The following is a 23,177-nucleotide window of genomic DNA, read 5'->3' on the forward strand; positions in this document are numbered from 1 at the left end:
GTCAATTTTCAAATAGGTTTACTGTACTGTATTCATACAAATATTGTTTAGGTATTTCTGTGTATATATCCAAGCCCAAGACATTTAAGCATGAAGTGACCCATTAATCAATTTTGTGACACAAGACATCACAGAAGTAACATAACAAAAATCAAGTCCTACACACTCAAGCCATGAGGGACCCCTTTCATACTTGGTTCCCTGACCAAGTTCCCTTAGCTTGATTCCTTCTCACATCTCCTACCTCTCATAGCACTTAATATGGCAGGGCCTTCAATGCGCATACGCACCCCACACCCATATTTTAAGTCAGTTTCTTAATCAAACAGGGCTGTGACTTTTTAATTTCACGGAGGCTGAGAGGTCAAATGAATTTATTAGAATGAGAATTTTCAACAAGCAGCATGCTGAGTTTGAATTTGTTTATTCCTTTCTCTTTTATGGTTTTCCTTTGCGTTGGCTGAAGAAATCTAAAATCCAGATCATCCTAAGAGTATGTTCACCCACAGAGAACTTCAAGCCAGATAAGGGGATTAATAATTGTACAGTCTAAGGAATGCAAATACCTTAATGTTCTTGAAGATTATTGTGGATTTAGAAAAATAATCAGAAACATAACATAGGTTTAGATTCTTTTTGGTCTTTTAGCTATAAATAAACCTAGCAGATTTGATACTGTAGGACACTTCTGGTTTAATTTACAAGATATAATTCAGTGAATCATTTGCTCTGCTAGGAGAGTGGGTTGAATTTTTGTCTCTATTTATGGCTACTGACCCCATCATTCTTGACAGGCAAATCTTAGGTCTGATCAAAGGGACACTTGAAAGTCACCATAAAAGGCAGGAAGACAAAAGTATAATTGTTAAGGACCCTTAATGCACAGAATCCCTGTACCAATGCCAAAAAAAGTGAAAGGGCTAGAAGGTGTCAGTATGACATGCAGCAGAAGCTGGCTGAACAGGGAGGGGACATCAGATCCAGGGTGGAAATGGGGATCCTGAGGCCTTGTACACTGTGGGAAAGGAAGGTCACACCTAAGAGGCCCAGCAACAACAGGTGCAGCTACTGGGGATGGCAGGGAGTTTGTCCACTTGGACACAAAGAGAAACCCCCAGAGAAGGTTCAAAGCAAGAGTCTACATTAAACACTATAAATCACTCCAGAAAAAGATCCATTTTCTCTCCACCAGCCACAGAGGAGCCTTAAAAATCTCAAAAGGTCAGGAAAGTCAACACCCCTTTGTGTCCTTATCCCCAGAAGGCCAATGCCACGTACCCTGTCTGTCAGGCACATCAGCCAGATGCATCCCCACAAGCCCTCTGCCTGAGCTGAGGAGTGAGCACACCCCCAAAGAAACACAGTGTTGTGGTCCCTAATTTGGCCTTGGTTCAAATACCTGTAGAAGAAAGTATCCTTAAGAAATATTCTGGCATTTTCTGCTTCTTCATAGATGTGAAATACCACAGCAGCCGTGGAACCGGTACTGTATGTACCTCTTGCTAGAAGATACCTCTTGTATCTTCTAGTCCCAACTCGACCATGAAAGCATGGAGATTAATGAAAAATAATGCCCTCCCCCCCTAAATGGCTATTTTTTTTCCCTTTTCTAAAATAGGAAGAAAAAGGAGGGTGGACTTGGAGACAGAACAAAAAACCAGTATTGTATCATACGTTGTCCATAGACAGAGACCCTTATTTTCACAAAGAATACCAACAGAATTCCAGATTCATTACTAGATAAAATAATGAAATAAAATATTAGCTTTTCTGATCTGAAAATATTCCTGCTTTGCATTTTAAGAAAGAGTGAAAATGAGTGTATTTATCTCCAAGTAAATGTCATTAACAACCAAAACCTTCAACCACTGAGATATAAAATCTGTGACATTTGCAACATGTGTAACAAAGGCCTCAAATCAGTCAGAGTAAAATCGACGTGGAAAATGTGAACTGACATAGTTGTCTCACCTTTACATCAGTTTCAAGACACGACAGGATACTAAAACAATTTTCAAATCATAAAAGTCAAAGCCACCTCGAGGTGGAAAGCAGTAACACTTGCTATTGGACTGTAAGAAACTAATGTGGCATCCAACAAACCAATGCAAGAGCTGCACAAATTGTTCAGACCTGCAAACTAGACCAGCTTTTTCCAGATCAATGGGGACACCTATCACCATGCTATTTGGGCAGCAGTCATAAAAGACAAGCCAATTTTTCAGCAGGCTCAGGATACAAATGAACTCATTAGGCCCCGATTATTCACATATTCTACCTTCAGAATGTTTGTGCCAATAGGCATCCCATTTCAAAACAATCCTATAAGAAAATCTGATTTTCCACCTAAACCCAGGTGAAACACGTTTTCCTTTGAATCTTGGATTTCTTCAACAAGAAACTTTGATTATAGCCTCAGCTATAAGGAAAGCCAGCCAGAGCAGAACTTGGAAAAGGCTGATAAAAATCTGCATGAGCTCTAGTAGCCAAGGTGTTTCATGTTTTTTCTAAACCAATTTAGTCGTCTTTATAATAATTTACTGGCTGGACAGAACTGCTGCCCAACAAAATTGATGTGTAGTAAGTAGTCTGGAAAAGGTTTAGGAAAACCTCAGAATAAATGGCTTATCTGCCTGTAAAGAAATTTTATGTCCAAGTCAAGAATATGGTGACTTTCTATTCCTGAACTTCAAACATGAGTGGCAGTAAGGACAAGCGCATGACTTCAGAAGAAAACTCTTGACAGGTTTTTTAGATAAACATCTGCTTGTACTCAGCCTCTCGAGGCTCAGCTTCTTTGAACATTCAGCAGTAATGTGAAGAGAAAGCAGTCTGTTTCTTCAGAACATCAGTTTGTTATTAAAATAATATGTCCATTGCTGAGGGCAGACAGACCCAAACTCTGCTCTCTGGCCATGATTTATGCCTGCCACAACTGACTTTTCCTATTTCGGTCTGGGAGGTTTTTTAACGTTTCTTTAACCTACTACCCAATCAGTATTATTTTCTTAAAGTTTAAAATTAAGCTCCCTTGATTTCAAACATTACAAACTACTTAAAAAAAAATTGTGAACCATCTGCTTTCTATATCAAAATAGTAAAATTAAGTGGCTCTAATTGTACAAAGTACCAAGGGCTAACACTGGATACTTAGGAAGCCAGAAGGACATTTTTAAAAGTAGCTTCAGAGTACAATGATATGAAAGAGCAATGCAGTTAAACAGCAGTCCTCATCTTTAAGGGTTTGCTAGGGGCAACTTTGCTAGGGGATATGAAAGAGCAATGCAGTTAAACAGCAGTCCTCATCTTTAAGGGTTTTCTAGGGGCAATTTTCAGTGTGGAGGAGAAAATATGGGAAACCTTAGGAACAGTTTGAATCCTGCTCCGTCCCACCCCATTACTACTTAGCACTTAAAATGGAAAATAAAGCTACAAAACATAAGAAAGTGAGGATAGCACAAAACACAGCTGAGAGTGACAAGTGATTGCAGCAACAAAGGAAGATAGACTTGTTCATCTAGTTAATTATAGCTTGTCCTGTGCTACTGGGCCCATGATCTGGGGGTGTGCACGTGTGCGTGGGTGTGCACGCACTGCTGAATTGCTCTGTTATGGCAGGCAGCCTCAGTATTTCCCTTTTAATGATGCTACCAAATTATTAGCCCAAAAGCTCTTAATGAGTGGGAAAAGAGACTGCCAGGCAGCAGCAACCCAGATCGCCCCTGGGGCAAGTTTGCCCAGAGAGGATTTTTTTTCAGGGTGTCAGGCTGCATGACCCATTCAGACAACAGCAGGGCCAGCTGCAATGTATGTCTGAGATAGGACATCAAATCCTCTAGTCCAGGACATGCACAAAATCCTTTATGCCAAAGATGAAGAAAGAAATCATACAAACCAGGGACTCCTCCAGAAACAAAATGACATCCACTATAGAGAAGAGCACCCAGATGAGTACTGGAGTCTGTTGTTTTCCTCTCCTTTCTGAATATCCTAAAATTAGCAGCTCCTTAAGAAATAGGCTTTTCTCTACTCTGAACCTCATACCCCAGCTCTATTGGTAGTTCCCTTTTCTATTAGGGAACAGAGTTGACAAGATCTTTGTCTTCTACATGGCCTTCATAAAATAGGTATCTTGAGGTTCTCAAAAACTAAAACTCCAAGGAAAATTCCATAAGAATCCCCAGGTATCAAAAAAGAGGACATTCCAGCAGAGCCAAACGATGGGACTCAGAGGAAGCAGCAATACTCTTATCTCAAGGGATGTGAAGAATGGATAAAGAAGCAAAATCATTCAGCAGTCTAGTTCAGACCTTTTACCTGCTAGACAGGTCAGCTCTGCCAAGAGGGTAACCTGATTTCTGGGCTGCTGCTGTACATGGGACATTTTCCTTTTAAGCCAGCACAGCAGCAGCACAGGCTGGGGAGGTCAGCTCTGTTTGGCTCAAGCAATACACACACGACAGCCAAGGGGCTGCTCTCAGGCCCCAGCAGCGAGCCCAGCCGGGAGTGCAGTTTGTTATTGTAGCCGCAGGCCCACTTCCAATCCAATTACACACAACAGCTGTGCTAGCTCCTCTTTCCCATCCCCTTTGCTCCCTCTGCTATGTAATTCCAGGATAGGTTTTGTCACTATCAGGGGCAGTGAGTCAAGGTGAATGGCATCTACTTTGAGTGATCAAAGGAATAAGAACATGAGACAGAAACCAAAGAAAAAATTGTTTACTCCAATGTCTATGGAAGCAATAGTGAAAAAAACATACTATCCTCTCTCACTCCCAGCAAAAACAGTATTCTCCTGTAAGTATTTGCATAGGAAGGGCTAAAAACATGGTGGTGTATGAAAACAAACATGAGAGTGTTCACAAAGATGGCCACATGCACAAGAGAATGTGAGAGTGCATGTGCAAGACCTGAGAGTGAATGAATTTTATCCAATCCACAAAATGTGCATCACTGCAAATCAGAGCATCTGATCAAGTAGGTGCAAAAGTTGGGAAAATACCTGTTAGACGTGGAATACAATTCTTCAGCTTAGCAAAGATATCTCTGACAATATATATGATTGAGATAAAATCCCAATTGAGACAGAGCAGGTGAACAGGAAATAGATTTTTCTTTATTTGTGGGAAACAAAAAAAATAGAAGTCACTGAATGAAATTCTCAAGTAACAGGTGTAGAAACAACTGAAATAAAGTACTTTCCACATTTCAATAATTAAACAATGAGACTTGTTATCACAGGATACAGTGGAGTTAAAAAATACAAGTGGATTAAGAAAAACAAAGACTGGATATATCCAGAAAAAAATATGCCCATCAGCGACTTTAGAACACAATCTGGATGCAACATAGGTCAGAAAGTCCTTAAAATAGTAATTACCAGGAAACACCAATGTATTGAGACAAGACCTATGCTATCACAGTTTCTTAAAATTCCTCCAAAGCATCTACTTTCATAAAAAGACACTTCCAGGATAGAGGAATTCTTGCTCTCACCCCAGTGATTACTACTGCCATATTTTTGCAAATGGATTTGCATGCAACCAAAAACATTCACATTCCAGTGTAAGAAAATCACATTAGGGGACAGTACCTGTGCAAAGAGCATGCAAGAATCAAAATAATTGGTGACACCTATGAAGAACCTAAGCTCATATATACTGGCCTCAAACTCCCAATGAGTGGCACTAACAATATGGCACAGATGGATTCTGACTCTGACCTAGTACCTTCTGCAAACAGGAAACTTCAGATGGGCTGAAACCCATCATTTTCATGGCCCAAAACCAGAGTTCTTCTTTAAGGAAGCAGAAGCCAGCATACAGGTACTGCTTACATGACCCTATGACATGGAATAAGGGAGACCAACAATAACAGCAGACCTGAGATGAAGAAGGGAAAGAAGCATGTAAAGAAGGCATTTGGAAGATTAAAGACCTGGATCAAAAATATGCAAATATGCTTATGCTTTCAATGATATCTGTGTCTTTATGAAGGATTTGTTCAGGTAAACAGGACTAATTTTTCCTCTGGGAACTACCCAGGCAATGTCTACTTGGTTTTGTCCATTCAGTTATATGCAAATACTAGTCAGCAGTAAAATCATAACAGCCAAATGTCCAGAACTTAATCTCTTAGCCTCCTCCTCTTTAAAATCTCTCCTGCAATAGGAATAAGCATGATATGAATAGGAAAAGCACTGTTTAAACTCTGACACCACCCTACCTAGGTATCAGTAACAGCCTCCATAATATCAAGGAACCATATTTAGCTCTGTCTCCTGGATATATCCTTCCACTAAAAAATAAAAAAAAATTAAAAGAGAGCGAGGGAGAGACAGGAGCATATAACTTTCTCTTTGATCTACTGGCCTTTTTCCAACTACTTATCTTGCAGAATCTATACCACTGGTAAAGAATAGAAGGTGCAAAGAAAGAAGCAGATACTATGCAGAAGTGACAGAGGCATTCATTCTGGTCTGTGCTGCATGCCCCTTCCCAGCCAGGCACTTAACCTCTGTACTAAGGCTCTTAAACCCCATAATATTCAGCCCCAGCAGTTCCTACCAGGTTGTGAACGAGAGGTGAGGCTGTAGCTATAACCCCAAAGGGAAAACTGAAGTACTGAAAGAAGCTATTTCTCCTCTACACGACACTGAGTCAGTGACCCAGCCGAGTGCAGATAGCAACAATCCCAGCTCTGTGGCACTGTTCAAAACGTGGTGGTGGTGTTTTATTACACTTGCAGGAAAGGTGGGCTGACATCTGACAAACTTCTTTTATATGTGAAATAAGCCAGATGGGATCAAGTTGGCTCTTGAGAAGAATATGGCAATGAGCCCCTGTTGCTGGAGTGTCCTTCTGCACAAGCACAGACTTCACAGCCAGGAAAGGCTTATGGTACACATTTCTGTTTACTTTAAAAATAAACAACCTCTTTGCACCTTGGAGCAACTGCACCCAGCAGAACCCTGTGGTGCCCACTGCTGCCAGCCCCAGCCTATTCACAGCTACCTCCTCTTAGTGGGGAATTAGTTCGAACCAGTCTATTCAACAATAATGAATACTTATTTAATCAATGGGCTCTTTACAGCCCTTCTGCTGCCTGTGGGTAGTTACCACAAGCACATAAAATCCCTAATTTGTCTTTCAAACAGTAGATGGTTAAAGTAACCATTTAGATAGGGGCCTGAGGCTCTGTCCTTGCAATATAGATAGCTGGATGGCCAAATAGGTAGAAAGTGTCTGCATAGCTTGGCAGAGGAGAAGTGCAGAGCCAAACCCCCCTGGAGGTCCACATCACTGCACAATCCCACAGCAGTGCCGTGCCCCCCCGAGGGTGAGAGGAGCAGACAGATGAGACTGCCCAGGAGTGAACAGTGACAGAGCCTTGTAATGAGGTATGGGTAACTGTCAGAGTGAAAATATACAGATGATTGACAGAACACATGAAAAAGCATTCATATGTCACTAGAAATCCACATGTGACTAAAATGCCACATGACAAAGCACATACCAGTCCTGAAAACAACAACATGTGTATGAGCAATGGCAAGAACAAAAAATGCACATCCAAGCATATAAATCATGAGACTACAGGGCAATAGGGCAGAAGAGCACAGTCATAGAGCAGAAGGATGGACTGCTCCATGGTGCCCACACTAACAGCAGGACAGTCCTGTACTGAATGTGCCACCTCTGCTTGCCACCAGTGATGCTCTCAGCTCCTGTACACCGGGAGATGTCCCTGATATTAATTGATATATATTATTATTATATGCTCATTACTGGCATAATATCATGTGTCCTACTGGTAGAGCATAGCAAGGCCATGCTTTCCCAACTCACTCATCCTCCTCTGCCACACACATCAACATCTTCAGGATGCTGTGGAGAGAACTGTAACTCAAAACCTTTGGTGTGTGTCCTGTAAGATTCTGCCAAGACAAGAGGAAACAGGAGTTCCTGGACACCTCAGACTGGGGCAGAGCTGGTACAGTTTCAGCCTCATAGATAACTGAAAAGATTGATCATCAAAGTTAACAGAGCCTTTCTTTCCAAAGGGTGCCAGGTGACATTTGCCATTCGGCCACTTCTGTTCCCCCTGCTGTTGGGTGAGATGCACACAGAATGCAGAAAGTCTCAGCAGAACAAAAAGGTGGCTGATAAGAGAAGCCAAAAGGCTAAATATGCCAGGAAAATACCCAAGTGACAGGCCCTCCCTGCATCTCTCTGAAATGATGCACAAGATCTGATTATCCAAGTGTAGAAAATAAGCAAATTGAACAGAGAACACATTCCAGATCCAGATAATTCGTTCCAGGTTAGGTTTAGCAAAAGTTATGCAGGAAGCTGAGAAGTAAAAGAGCTTTGACTTGCCCACTATCCCATTCCAGTGAGGGCAATGATAGGTGCTTTCTTGGGCTCTCATTTCCATTTAACATAATGATAAAGCAGGTGGAACTGCCCAAGGGTGAAGAAAAAATTCATTTCTAAAGTTTCATTGGCAACAAAATGTGGACTAGAGTAAAGTAGCCTACTTCATCTAACACTTGTAGCTGAAGTTGAAGGACCCTGATCCTCTCAACAATGAGCAGCAATCTGAGGAGGGAGGTTTGGAGTTCTCTGTGGTAACATATGCTGTTGTGGGAGAACTGCGCATATAAACAAGCATGTGAAACACTCATTCATTTTTCCTTTTAAATCATTTGTGCTTTAGTGGGAATGAAATTTTAATATCTAAATAAGATCACACATTCAGATTCAGCCAGAAATATACTCACTGGTTTATAAAAATGTAAAATAAAACAACAACAAAAACCCCTTTTGTTAGTAGAACTGAAATTCAACATGTTATCAGTGGGAGTAGCAAATGGAGTAGACTGCAGTAGGAGAAAGAAAATTACTAAACTAGATTTTATGCCAGACTACACAGAGATGTAGCAGAAATAAATTGTATATAATGCAGTTTTCAATGCCAGGTTCAACTAGTAATACAAGCAACAATTCTCAATGTAATTTCATTAAGAAAGCATCGCTTTAACTGACCAACACAATGTAGTCTTTGGAGAGGGAAGTTTGTGACCTTTGCTATGATGAAGGCCTTCTTTCAGCAAAGCCTGTGCAGTCCAGACCTTGTGATGTCCAGCAGGGAGCAGGATGAGACCTGCCTTGGTAACTTACCACCACTCCTTGAGGAGCAGCCTTTCAGCTCAGCAAAAGTAACACTTACCTGGAATATGATTGACATCTGTTGAGGTGTGTTCATGGCAAGCAGAAGGGAGAAAAGAAAGAGAAAGAAAGAGAAGAGAAAAAAAGCCATTAGAGATGCACACAGCAACTCAGCATCCTTGCATGGAAATCAATTTCATGCAAAACCAGAAGTAATTAGGTTTGTTTGAAGGCCACCCATCTGCATCCAAGCACGCTGCCATGCAAGGGAGGAGGCACTGGCTCCCTCTCCACTGTGCATGTAAAAGTGAATCCAGCACCATATCTGTCCGGAGAGAGAGTTCCTGGAATCAGATAGAACCAAGCCACATCAGTTCCTGCAAGAATATTAATTAAAATATTCTATGTTTTTCACACACACAAATGCAAAAGAGAGAAACAAAAACCAACCTGCCTGCAGAAGGCTTCTATAGCACATAAATTCAAGCAAGTTTCCAGAAAAACAGAAATAACCTGCTCCCCTTTTATAAGGGGCCATGTGAATTTATGACCAGGTGTAAGACATAAAACATAGTCCCAAAGTTTAGAAGAGAGCCCATTCCTTTTCATTCTTTCTGCCTACCATCTTCCAAAAAACATCCTTCATTGCAGACAGTAGTAGAGGTGGGGGAGAAGGAAGTGTGCCAGAGCTCTGTACATATTGTCTTTCTCAAGATGCTAAATTCAGGAAAAGTGTAATTTGGTACCTTTTCTCTCTGTGGTATAAGACCACTTTTCAGAATCAATCACATAAATTTCAAAATAAGTCGTTTAAAAAGGGAGGAGCAAGACTCTGTAATTCATAGCATTGATAACAGGGAAGGCATATATTTGAATGTACTATCTGTTTTGGGCAGGGCCCACCAATCCCAAAGAAAGTACTTTAACCAAATGCTTCTCATAACTTTTTTAGCATCCCAAGTTTAGTCTTCCTCTGAATAAGCTACACTTATAATAATACCAAGAGGGAGGATCCCATGAAATCTTATAGGATTAGATTGATATCTTCCTTACAAGAAAGCCCTCAAAAAAAAAAAAAAAACAAAAACTTGCTTGTGGAAACAGAGAGGCCAGGTCCATAGAAGTCCATGGACGACATTCTCCCCTGGAACTTGTATCCTTGTCCAGGAGTTGGGCTGGTGGAGTTATCACCTTTGCAGTAAGGCTTCAAAGAAATACAGTAATGATTTGGACTGCAGATCCCAGACTACTTCTGCCACAAATCCAGGAGCATGACATACTGAGTGCACTGGCTTCACACCAAGGTCTAAGGCTACATTCTCCTTCTCCCAGTGTGCCCTCCAATTTCCATCAGTATTCCACCTTCCTGTCCAAACCCACTGTGTTCCTGTGAAACTGGTGCCACTTGTTCTCCTGAGACACTTTGCCATTCAATGGTGAGTGATTCCCTTGCATGCTGCTTCCTGCTTATCACTTTTTAATGGCTCCAAAACCATTTGAGGAAAAGTCTCTGTATAGCATCATACATATATCAAGCTGTCCTTTTCTAAGGAGGTAACAACCCAAATAAAACAATGCACAAAGAGGGGAGGGACTGTTGCATCAATTTATTTAAATTCCATAGCTTTTACTAAACATATATGGCAGATCTGATGTGGATTATTTGCTGCCTTTCCTCTTTTAGCCCATAATTACACCTAAGAACCAGTGTCTAGGCAGACCTAGAAGGACACTAAGCACTGAAAGTTCACCTGAAAGTAATTACTTTTAGGTAGGAAAAGAAAACAAGTGTCAGGTAGCAATGCATGCACTGAGGATGGAAAGCAAAAGAAGGTGATAGCAGGGGCAGAAGGAAGGAGGAGACCCTTAAACACCACTCCAGCATGTGAACATGATGACAAAGAATTTACAAGTCCAGGAGCAGTCTTAAGTTGATGTGCTGCTTGGGGAAATACCAGTGGCAGTTAGAGATGATCATGTATCACAAAAGAGGTAGAAGTGATTACCATAAGATACTGCAAATGTTTCTGATAATCCAGCATCCACTTTGAATGGTATCCTAAGCAGGTAAAAAGTCCTTGACCCATGTTGTCCCCTGAGCCTCCCTGCCCACCTGACCATGGAGCAGGCACTGCTGCAGTCCAGGGTACCCTTGGGGGCCTGGAACAGCAGGCAGCCTCACCAGGGTGTCTGTGCTCCAGCAGGAAATCTGGGGGGTGGTTGGGAAATAAAAACTGTCAGCAGATAGAAGGGGCAAAGGAAAGAGCTGGCCACGGGTTAGCAAGGGATAAACACACTAAGCAAGTAAGAGAAGAGGCAGTGGGTTGTAACTGATACACTGCTTGAAATAATATTTACTTAACTGTGTGAGAATTAAACAGGTCATGAAGGTGTTACCAGGGAAATGATGAAGTGCTAAAAGCTAACATAAGCATCTCTAAAATTTAGTTACTCAGTGGCAAGTAACAGCAAGGGGATTTCTTTTTACCTGTCTTTTTTCAGTGCCAATGTCCCTAAGAGCAGGCATGCCCCATCCTGACTGATTTAACTCTTAGGGTTTTTTGCTGTACCTTTTTTTGTAAAGTTTCCACCCAAAAAGATTTCTGTATATACTAGTCGCACCACTGAAGTCACTGTTTGCATCTCTGTGACACTTCCACAGTACTTACCTACATGGCAGCCCAGGTCATCAGTCTTACTTCCCATACTAAATGCAGAAGGAATTTCTTGTATTGCAGACACCCCCCCATGTGGTATCTGCTGGCAAATGCTGATTTCCAAATGGTGAAACTACTTGCTTTTTAGTTTTAAACAACAAGAGAAAGCACTGCTTTCTTTGCAAAGACAAAAAAAAATTACACAGAGCCAGTCAGTTGTCACAAAAGACCCTACAATAAATACCACTGTGGCATACAAGTGAAACTGCCATGCAAGTCACAGACTCACAAAACACAAAATACACTGGGTTAGAAGTGACCCACAGGGATCATCAGGTCCAATTTCTGTCCCTGCACAGCACCATGCCCAAGAACCACACCATGTGCCTGAGAGCTTTGTCCAAATGCTCCTTGAGCTCTGTCAGGCTTGGTGTTGTGACCACTTCCCTGGGGAGCCTGTTCCAGTGCCCAATCAATTTTTTTCACCTGGGTGAAAAAAACGTTTTTTAGTATTCAATAGAGTCCCCATAGGAAACACCACCCCACTTTGCAGTGTGGAATGTTATTCCACTTTGGTTTTCACAATTAAAAATGTGGTTGCATATATTGACAAAAGGGACCCACCATATCTTGTGGCTGGTGGCTCTACAATTAGGAGACATCTAATGCCTCAAGAAAGGTAAATGACAGATGGCATATAGCTAGTGTGACCAGATTTGGAGACCTGAGATGACTCCCGTTCAGACCCTGTCATCTGAGATATTCTTTCAAATTCTCTTGATGTTTTTTCTGGTTTTTTTTACAACAGGACTATTTAAAACATGTCCCCACTCTCTCCCTCTTCCATTAGCACTATCTTCCTGCACCTACACAGATCTCCTCCCTGCCACAGGCACTGAGGAGGCAGAGCATTCCAATGAAAGAGGGAGCATGCAGAACTCATGGCCAACAAAAAAATTCAGTGACCATGGGACTGTAGATGGAGGTTTCTCCACTTCCTTCAGCTCAGAGCAGTGCAAACACAGAAAGGTCTGCCTCTCCACATAAGACAAGGCAGATCTTGCTTTATCCTATACACAGGAGTCCATTTATTGCTCCTTTGTAAAGGGCTGAGCCACAAGCCAGCAGTGTTTGCTTTTGTTCTTTGGTGATAATAGCTGTGTTGAAAGAGGGATCAGCAGGGCTGCTGCCTTTGTCTGGTGCAGCCCCAGCCATCTATCTGGGTGGGGTGGAGGATGAAGGGGAGCAGGGGGAACAAAGCAAATGTTATTATAGCTCAGATCATTTCCATGCCTGTACAGGAAACAGCTGAGGTACTTTTCACTCTAACATTTTTAACACAAAGTTTAGCAAAAAAGGGAGGGCATCATGACTGCACACTTCTCTCTCCAGCTGGAAGACAAGGACAATACAAACTTTTTGAAGGCACAAGCCCTACCAATACTCATCACCCTGACGAGTGAAGAGACCTACTTTCACTTCCATCTCTGAAATCCATTCAATCTTGGCCCCTGCTTTGATGCGCTGTGGACACCTGTCTTCTGGCAGCTGAACTGTGAGCTACTGACTGAATTCACCAGTCATAAACAACCTGGCAGGCAGAGGCATCCTAGGTTAAGTGGAAATAAGCACCTAGAAGTGAATGGCACTAAAGTTCTCCAGCATTGCTCTTCAGCATTCTCCTATTACTCTCACTCTGAACAGCAGTGTACAGAGAGGACTGGGGAGCAGGCAGAAACTGGAGAGAGGAAGAAGGCAAAAGCCATAAAACTTAAGAGGTATTTTTTGTCATGGGAAACCCACTCCCAAATGAGAGGAAATCCAGCTTTTAGACACAAAAATTACCATACTCTGAAGATTATTCAGATATTGACACCTGAAATAGCTTTTCTAAAGTTAGATTTGGCTCTCATCATTCTGCAAATACAGAAATGGGTATGGGTAGAATCTCACTGACAGAAGCATGACTGGTTGAGAACTCAGGCACTTAATGTGACATATTATATATATATACATACATATACATACATATACACACACATATATGTATGTGTGTATATATATGTGTGTGGGGGGGTGTATCTATACATATATACATAAACATAAACCATTCACACCATAGAGTGATGCATCTATGGCAGTCAGTGAAATGATTCAAAAGATGTGTGATGAGCCAGCCTGAACTCCTGAAGTGTGGTAGTAAAAATGTCACCCAGTGACTCAGAACTGGCTGATTACCTCCTAAGTGAGCTCTGATGGAACATTTTAACAATATGAAAAGCTGCATTTTGATTCAGCTGGAAACACCTCAAACTGGCGAAAGCAAATTCCTCACTCATTTGATACTTCATCAAACAAAGTGTTAATTTCACATGCTGATTTGGCAAGTTTCATTTGGTCTCATTCTATCCTAACTTGGTCTGTTAAGGCACAGATAAACACATGGTCCTACTTCAGACCTCCTACAAAATCTTCTTCTTTCTCTTCAGAACACAGTGGTTCAAAACCATCAGGGAGGGTTACAGCAACTCCAAAACAAAGCATCTCCATTGTATAAACACCTTATAACACCAATCTGCTTGGGTAAAGATGGGCTCAGTAATGAGATAGCTTCAAGTATTAGCACATCCCTGGATACAGTGCTCGCACTGGACACAGACACTTTGAAGACTGTTGTATTTATGGTTAACAAAAGCTAAAATCTTGGCTCCATTGAATCCATACAGGACTTGAAAATTACTTTAAAAATGTCATGATTTTCATCCTTCATATTTGCTTAACATGTTTTACACTGGTAGTAGAATGCATCCCTGGTGTCCTTTCATGGGATTATTTCCCTAAATATTTAAGTTGCTAAATGTTTAGGATACTGAAACAAATCCAAGACCACTCCAGCCTGTGATGTCTGTCACTGAGCAACACACTGAGATCATGAAGAACTTCACAGTACTAGCAGGTGTAGGCCTTATTGTCTCACTCCAGAAGAATAGGACCCTGTAATTTGTGTTAATGGAGTGTTGAACACTTCTGATTTTATTCAGTAGAGATAAGTGGTGACACATACACAAACAAGTTCATTACAATCAATTACATTTCTCTGTGTTCTTTGTCCTGTGGGATCTCTTAGGCTGCCAGCCTCTTGGGAATAGTATTCACTTGATACATTGCATAGAATTGCATACATTTGTGGTACTGTGCCTTTGCACAGCTAATACTTGGGATCCCAAAGCACTTATTAGCTGTGAATATAGGACTCATTCATCCAGTACTGAAAAGCAGCCAGCTCTGAAGTGAAAGAGACAGATGTTTAACAGCTTATAGGAACACCATACAGCAGTTTAGCATGTCAGAATTAGAACAACAAGAATTACTTAAAGAGGCAGAATGAAACTTCGCTGATTCTACTAAAAGTGCTGTGTGATTTTAAAGCACTCATAATTTAAATGAGGTGAAGAGATTTGATTTCAAAAGTTATCTGGTTTCAGATCTTATGTGAATTACAGTGATTTGAGGCTGCCAATCCTTTTCTCCATACTGTACGCGTTAATGTTGTGGGCAGCATCCCATCTGCTTGGGGTCAAATGTGAGCTCAGCTGACCTATGTCCAAGTACATCACCTTCTAAAGCACAGGAAATTTGAGTGGAGCCTTTACCTTAGGGGGCCAAGCTTTTTCCCTCAGGGAACCAAAATACTCAGGCAGAGTGTGTGCTCAAGCCACCTGGGGAGGTATTTGCAAACCACTATGGCTTTGCTACTGTTATGTGGCCATATAGAAAAGGGCTTTCATACCAACATGGTATGGACTGATTAAGTATGCTTGCTGCTTTCAGAAACCAATGCACAGAGTTACTCAGTTCCAGTAAAACAAATTCCTAATAATCCCTCTAATTAACTCTGTATCATTACTATTCTTAGAAAAAGTTGCTTGCTGATTTCACAGTTTTCAGTGACAGTACCATCCTCTCCCACACATCCTAACAACTATGTTCACATACGTTCCTCAGGGCTCAGGCTACATTGCTGGGGGAAAGTCAATAGTAGACCACTACTAGCAAAAATCCAACTGGAATTCAATTACTCAGTGCCCTCCAAACAATCTGTTGATTTTTACTTAAGCTGCCTAGTGCCTGAGCACTCCAGGAGGCAACTTCTCTATGTTTCATCCTAGGTGTTTGGGCACTGGACAAAATAGAGGATTTGCTCCCTGCTACTTTGCACAACACCCTCATGCATCTACATCCACCAGTTATGTTCTCAGTCTTGTGAGGAACACAAAGATACATAACTATATAAATTCTGAAGGGCAGATGCAAGCAGAAAAAAGTGGTCTTCATATTCACCACAGAGGGAATGAGAAGAAACTTATGATGATGAAAGAGAAGGTTTGGCTAATGTCAGAGAAATTTGGTAGGAACAGGGTAGTGAGGGTCTGGACTATTTTGGCCACTGAGAGCTTGCCAAAAGCATTGAAGACTATTAAGAAATTGCCAAGCATTGAAGATTAGACAAGTATTTCTCATTAATTTTTCAGATTCACCTGATCTTGTCTTGGAAAGAGTAGTTGGCCCTTGTGACCTTTTTCAATTCCATTTTCTATGATTTTATTATTCTAATTCAAAAGACACTCTACCCAGACAATCCCATCAGTAAAAACTGCCAGGCATCCTAAGCCAGCAGCTTCACTAATGGAGCAGGCCAGACACCAAAGTCAAGCCTCTGACAGCATCAATGCTCAGATACTCAGCAAAGAGTCAAAGGGACCAAGAAAAATCACAGTACCATTATCAACAGCTTCCAGCAACGAGACTGGTGAGGTTGCATCATGAGCAAAATGCTGATCATTCCTTGATGGACTTCTCCCTCCTTGAACTTGTCAGGTCTGTTCTGAAACATGTGAAACTGGTTTTCTTTCTTTATTTAAAACCTGCAACTGGGCATCTCCAAACTGTTGCTTTATAAAATACATGAATAAGCACTTTGTATTCAGCATCACCACAGCATTCCTGATTATAAATATCGACCTTCACCTCCTGCTTTAGCCACTTCTTTTCTAAATTGAAAAGTGTTGGCCTATCAACATCCTCTGCAGATGGCAACTGTACTTCACTTGTCGTGAAAAGGCACCAATGTTACCTACACCAACACCAGTTTTGATGTTTATCCTGAAGTTAGTTGTACCAGGCCATTTGCATAACTAGTATATTTTAGCACAGGTCTAAACCCATCAAAAGTCCTTCCCTCTCCTAAGTACCAATATGACCAAAACTCCAATGAGAAGAAAGTTATTTTTCTCATCAGAAGCACAGACTGACAGTTTATGAGTAAGAAATGCAGGCTGTGTTTAGACAAATCAGACTAAGATCACCCTACTGCTCCAGGAGTCCTTGTACCTCACCAGAGGCTGGTGCAGATCCAGGCCCCTTCTTCTTTCTCTTAGCAGTATCATGCCTGCAGTCCTATAAAGAGCATTTATCTGCCTTAAAATCACTTGAAATGCTTGGGCCAAGAACAAGCTATAGCCCCTGTGTGCAGAGAACAAAGTATCTTACAGAACAACAAGGACATTTCTGATGGCATGTGCCCAGGTTAGGCACACACTCCACACTGCCTCCTCCATGAGCACACCATTTGTCCTTCAATGCTCCATGCAAACAGCAAAAATCACCATATGGTTCATTGTGCTACACGTTGGAAATCACAAAGATTTTCTACCTAAGTGGCCACTTGCAGGGGAAAAAAAAAGGGACTAAGTGACTTTCCATCCTTTAGCCACAATATTTGTTAGGCATTCTTATATTAACAACAGTGGCATGGTCACATAGAAAGATGTTTTTCAATTTTCTTAGGTAAAGAGAGGAAGATGATTTCTCTTTACTTCCCAGCTTGGATGAAACCAGAACCTACCATACAGGCATACTTCTATGTCACACTTCTATATCATTAAGTAGGCATCTCTGTATCTGCTCCACTCTTCCATCTCTGTATCCAGAACATACTTATGGCTGGAAACTCCTATCCTCATTCAGATTTCCATTCATAGTGAAAAGTCTCATGCTCTTTGAAAAGCCTTTCAAAAACTATTTGCAACATCCCCATGGGCAGTTGCTTCCTCATGTTTTAATTACAATTGAAACTATCTTCCCATTACAAGCCAAATTTTCCCTTGACTTTAACAAGAATTAAATCAATTAATGTGACATTTCAGGGGCCACATCATGTCATAGTAATACTTATTCTTGTAAGCTGGAGGTGACACACAGGAGATCTTAGGGATACAGGAGTATTTTTTAAGTAGTCTTGTGAATTTACATGATAAATTGAACTAGCCATATGACCCAAGAAGCTAAAACTAGTTTCACTGCTGGCAGTCTGCAATCTGCTCAAAACACTGCAACCAGGCCCATGGTGTTTGACCCTTGTCCACATCACCTGCAAGGCTGACACAGAGACTGGAAACTGAGGCATTGCCCACCATATCCCACAGGAGGGGAGGTCTCCTCCCATTGAGGAAGAGCCTGCACACATGCTAAGGATTTTCATATTTGTCCTGTTCTCAGAACATCACCATGACAGCTACAAAAGGCATTTACTACTGCCAAATCCATTGTAAATTGTGCTGCCTCTGTTCCTTTCTTATAATCTAAAAAATGACGGATGGAAATGAACTTTGGCCATATTTCCTATGACATATACATCAATGAGAATATTCAATAAATAGTAACACAATGAACAGAAAAAGGAGTTAACCCAAGGAGATTTGGGGGGGAAAAACCATAAGTAAACAGAGAAAGGTTTGTTAAGCCTATGGAATGATCCAAGTTATAATCTATTTTCTGTACCCAGTCTTGGAATTAGTAAAACAAATCCCTTGATATGTCTGACAGAGTTATTAGAGGGTGTTAATATTCCTCTCAGAGCAATCTGAAAAGGTGGAGCTGGAGGCACAGAATGCTGTGACTAGCCCAGTCAAGCAAGGGTGGAGAGAGAAGAAAGGGATCCCTTCTTCAAACTCACCTGACTCTCACTGTCAACATTGCTTATTACTGTCCAGCCTACTCTAGAAAGCATTAGAAGCTGTAGAACAAAAGGCAAAACCTTTTGGGGAAAACTCCTCATCCCCAGTTCTCAATCCTACACGAGGCAGGAAGAGAGACAGGCACTGTGCCACTGGCTGAGCCCTGGGATGCCTGGGCCCTTCCCTGCTCACAGCAGGCTGGGGGTCAGGCCATGGCAGGGAGGACATCCTGTATCACTGCCCTCAGAGGACAGCCTGAACTCTGAAGGAGCAGCAGCTCGTGCAGGCTTGGAGGGCAAGGAATCTTCATTTACCTGGTTACACGTACTAGTGCCATGTGCCAACGCTCTTTGTGCTGCATCACAGCATCCCAAGGCCCAAATGCCATATTACATCCATCTGCAAGACTTCCCAGAAAAATCAAGAGGTGACTTTTTCTGCCTTAAAAGGGACCTCCAGCAGGCTTTGTCCAGTAGCCCAGTTATTATATTGTCAGTATCATGGTACCTCTTTGTTGGAAGGTCTAAGTATAATTATTAGCATTTCACCACCAAATCCAGATCATTTAATGTTACACACCTCACCAGCATTCCTGAGGATATACATCTGTTCTTGAAAAACAGAGCAAGCAGCGGGATAAAACTCCTACTTTATTTCTCAATACTGATTATAGCTAATAAAAAATAAAATCTAGGTTTGTTACAGGATTTAGACAGCATTAATTTGGAATTCAGTTCTGTATTGGGTGCCTTGCAGAAAATATCATATTCAAGGAGTTAGTGAACTCGAGCAGACCATGTCTGTTGTGTTGATCCTCGTACTTGGGGCTTCAGAAGCCCACACAACAGCAGCAGCAGTCACTGCAAAAGCTTGCTGGAGTTCCCTGTGCCATGGGATGTTACAACGGAAACAAAACCCTAACCCATCAGGAAAAGGTAAGTGATTCCATTTGCTACACAAAATAAAAGGTACTACAGCATGGGAAGGAGGAGGAAAATCCATTCAAGGTGGATGATATCCAAGGTCCATTTGATGGAGCATGAAAGCAGGACTCCAAGCCTCTGAAGTGACAAAAAAAATACTTAATACCCATATTCTTCTTTTTATTATATTTTATTACCATGTCTGTTTTATTACACCATTTGGTTTTAAGCCTTTTTATTTAGATCCAGCAAAATCCCTGAACACTATCTCACACACAGCTGCTTCCAAGCACTAAGGGAGGGACTCGTCAAAAAAGGCAGGCACAGTTCTGGTCAGTCACTTGGTGCCATCAGGTGCTAAGATTTGTGCTTCAGCAGGCCTCTTCACCAAGGAACCACTCAAAGTCTCCTGTTTTAAACACTCATCTCCCTGAATTGTTTAAAACCATTGTCTTGAAATTTACTTGTGGTCTATAATGCACTAAGAATGCCTCTGGATTTGGTGTAAGTATCAATTATTGATTTGCTCACTCCAATTCCAATTAGGATGACGTTCCAGTGTGCCTGAAAAGTGAGAACTCCATTTATTACACTATAAAAATATATAGTACATGCTCCTCCAACATACAAAAATCATCCTAAATACAGCAATGAGTAATCAGAAGAAATGCATCTTCTTTTCCTCTCCTTTCTACACTTACATATAATTTTTAGAGTATGTGTTAATGGCTTTTATATTCCATGTTATTGCTGTATTTGCTGCTACAATATATATATTTAAATTACACAGAAGTCATCAGGAGGTTCTATTGGAGGCATTTGCCTTGTTTATTGTTGAAAGACACTGCTTGGAAAAGAGTAACTGCTGACTTCAGTAAATGTGAAACATAATGACAGGAAACAGCTGCATTCTGCATCTTTCAAAATGCTAAATTTTCTTGTGTGATTGTCTAAATGTAGACCTGCAGCCTAATGCAGAATCTATGCAGATGCAGGCCCAAGTGCATAATCACAAGACCTCATACCCACTGAATTCAGCAGATGTCTCTCTTCATTGAATGGACTAGGCCCAGGCCCCTAAAATTAACAGCATTCAAACACAGGAAAAAAATTGTTTGTTTTTTTCATTTGATTAATGTGTTAACATAATAGATATAAGCTCATATGCAGAAAAACAGAAAACAGAGAGTGTAAGAAAAAGGTGTACATCTTTTTGTACTGGGTCAGGTGTACTGAAAAAAATCAGGTTTTTTTTGTACATCAGGTGTACTGAAAAAAATAATGGTTAAAAATTTCTACTCTTTTTAAATCTGTGAAAAAGAGTGCATGCAATAAATAGATTCCATGCTCATTATCTCAGATTTTTTATATAAAAGACACTGCTGAACAGTATGAAGCTTCCAAGCCACCACTTCAATCCACTGTAAGTCAATAAAGATTCAAAGTTATTCCCAACTAGCAGTCTTTCCATAATCTAAGTGGAAACAGATGAATAGACCCCTCAATTCATCTGCAGGCTGATTTCTGAATCCAGAAAATCCACCATCAATAACTGGCTTCCAACAGTACACAAATGTGTTGAGCACTGTCTCAACTGTGAGAGCACAACCCCCCTTCCCAGCAAGAAGGGTGCCAAACACAGTGTCAGACACTAGCACTGATACCTCAGGTGGGTCTCAAGCACAAAAAGAATGGATTTTAGTCTCTTATTTCTAAATGCCATCCCTTTGCAGAAAATTTTCACCAGATGCTTGTTACATGAGTAAAAGCCAGTACCTCTCCTCCAGGAACTGTTATTACTCACCAGCCAGGATGCAGCTCTATGTGCTCATGCACTAAAATCATGGAAAAGAAAGGTCTTACAATCTGCAGCATACATCAGACTATTCCTGAGTGTCTGTACTTCCATGTCTGATGAGTTCAAAGAGAGCCACAGCCCCTTTTTATTCCCTGAGCAATTCAGGGTTTGTAACTGCAGCATGAACCAGGGAAAGCCATTCAGCTTGCTCTGATTATATCTTAAAAAGCCTCATTCACTGCCAGGTGAGTAATCAGTCCCACACTTAAAGAGCTAATAAAAACTTCCTTCACTAGGAAAACACTGCCCTGAAATAAAACAATAGCAATTAGGGAAAAGAGATGCAATTCATCTTTGGATTTCAGTGATAGTCATAAGCACAGTTGCTGAGGGATTTGGAAGAGGGATAGTAGCTTCTTTTCTATGCCTTCTAATTACTGAAAGGGTAATATCTCTTCTCTCCTCTTCAGGAATATGGATCCCACTAGAAATTGCTGGAAAGCAGTAGCCTTCCAGGATGGAAGAAGAAAATATTTTATCTCCATCAAGGAGTGATTGTAGGACAGTATTCCTGAAATGGCATGTGACATAGCTGGGTTTTCAAAGAAAAAACAATATTTAAAATTTTGATCAATCTGTATTGTCACCTCATAACATGATGTAGAAACAGGTACTAGTATGGCCTTTTGAGTTCATAGAATTACAAAGTAGTTGAGGTTTGAAGGGACACTGATGACCATCAGTTCTGACTGCCCAATCCCCTTAGGTCAAAGTAGACCAGATTGCTCAGGACTTTAACTAGTCAGGTTTTTACTGTATTCAAACATGGAAGACCTTGCAACACCTGGTGAAGTGAGCCTGGATATGCAAAACAGGACATACATTAAAAGAGAGCTGATAAAATCTGGTACACATTCATATAAAATGGAAGAAGGAAAGAAGGGGGAGTGGGGGGCATTGAGACATCTAGACCAGTGTGACAATCCAAACACTTTCATTTGGTAAAAGATGAGCAGGTAAATCATTGCCTTGTACCACCTAACCCTGGATATTAGGCAGCACACATAGGAATGTAATAAAAAACTCCACAGTTGCAAAAATAGGGCAATAGAAACCTAGCACATGCAGTACATAGAGAAGCAGATGAAGCACTTGATATCTTCCCTTGTAACAAGTTGGTCATGGAATATTTGTATTAGGAAAATGTACAGAAGGAGATTTATAAGAACTTTTTTCAGCAGCCACCAGCTGCTGGGTATCAAAAGTCTGGTGAGGAAGCTTGCCAGCTTGGAGGTATAGAGCAACAGGATTAATATTTGATCCAGATACTGATGACTTTCCAGTGAGAGAACAATTGAGTGCATCTTCCTGGCTGCTCATGTCATGTAGCATTTTAACGACATCTTGCTTATCAGCCATGCCATAACAGAACCCTATAAAAGAAGCAGAAACACTGTGTAGATCAGCCCTGAGTACTTTCTAATCCAGGATGTTATTGTAGCTTCATCTCCTTCCGAGAGCACACCACTCACCACTGCAGACAGCTCAAGTGTCTATCTGTGCCTTACAGTGATATTGCCCTGTTCCTATTGCCCATGGAGTAGTCATGGCCA

At 41.1% G+C, this 23,177-nt stretch overlaps 1 protein-coding gene across 1 annotated transcript in view; it reads right to left on the reverse strand.

Annotated features, from left to right (window-relative positions):
• The window catches only part of NRXN3 (neurexin 3), a 970,824-nt gene that overhangs the window by 877,443 nt on the left and 70,204 nt on the right, over positions 1-23,177 (reverse strand). Inside the window, exon 3 of the mRNA XM_074542546.1 lies at positions 9,232-9,249. Coding sequence (XP_074398647.1) covers positions 9,232-9,249 — 18 coding nt within the window. The remainder of the gene's footprint in view (positions 1-9,231; positions 9,250-23,177) is intronic.

This window comes from Zonotrichia albicollis, chromosome 6, assembly GCF_047830755.1.
Source record: "Zonotrichia albicollis isolate bZonAlb1 chromosome 6, bZonAlb1.hap1, whole genome shotgun sequence".
Taxonomy (NCBI): Eukaryota; Metazoa; Chordata; class Aves; order Passeriformes; family Passerellidae; genus Zonotrichia; species Zonotrichia albicollis.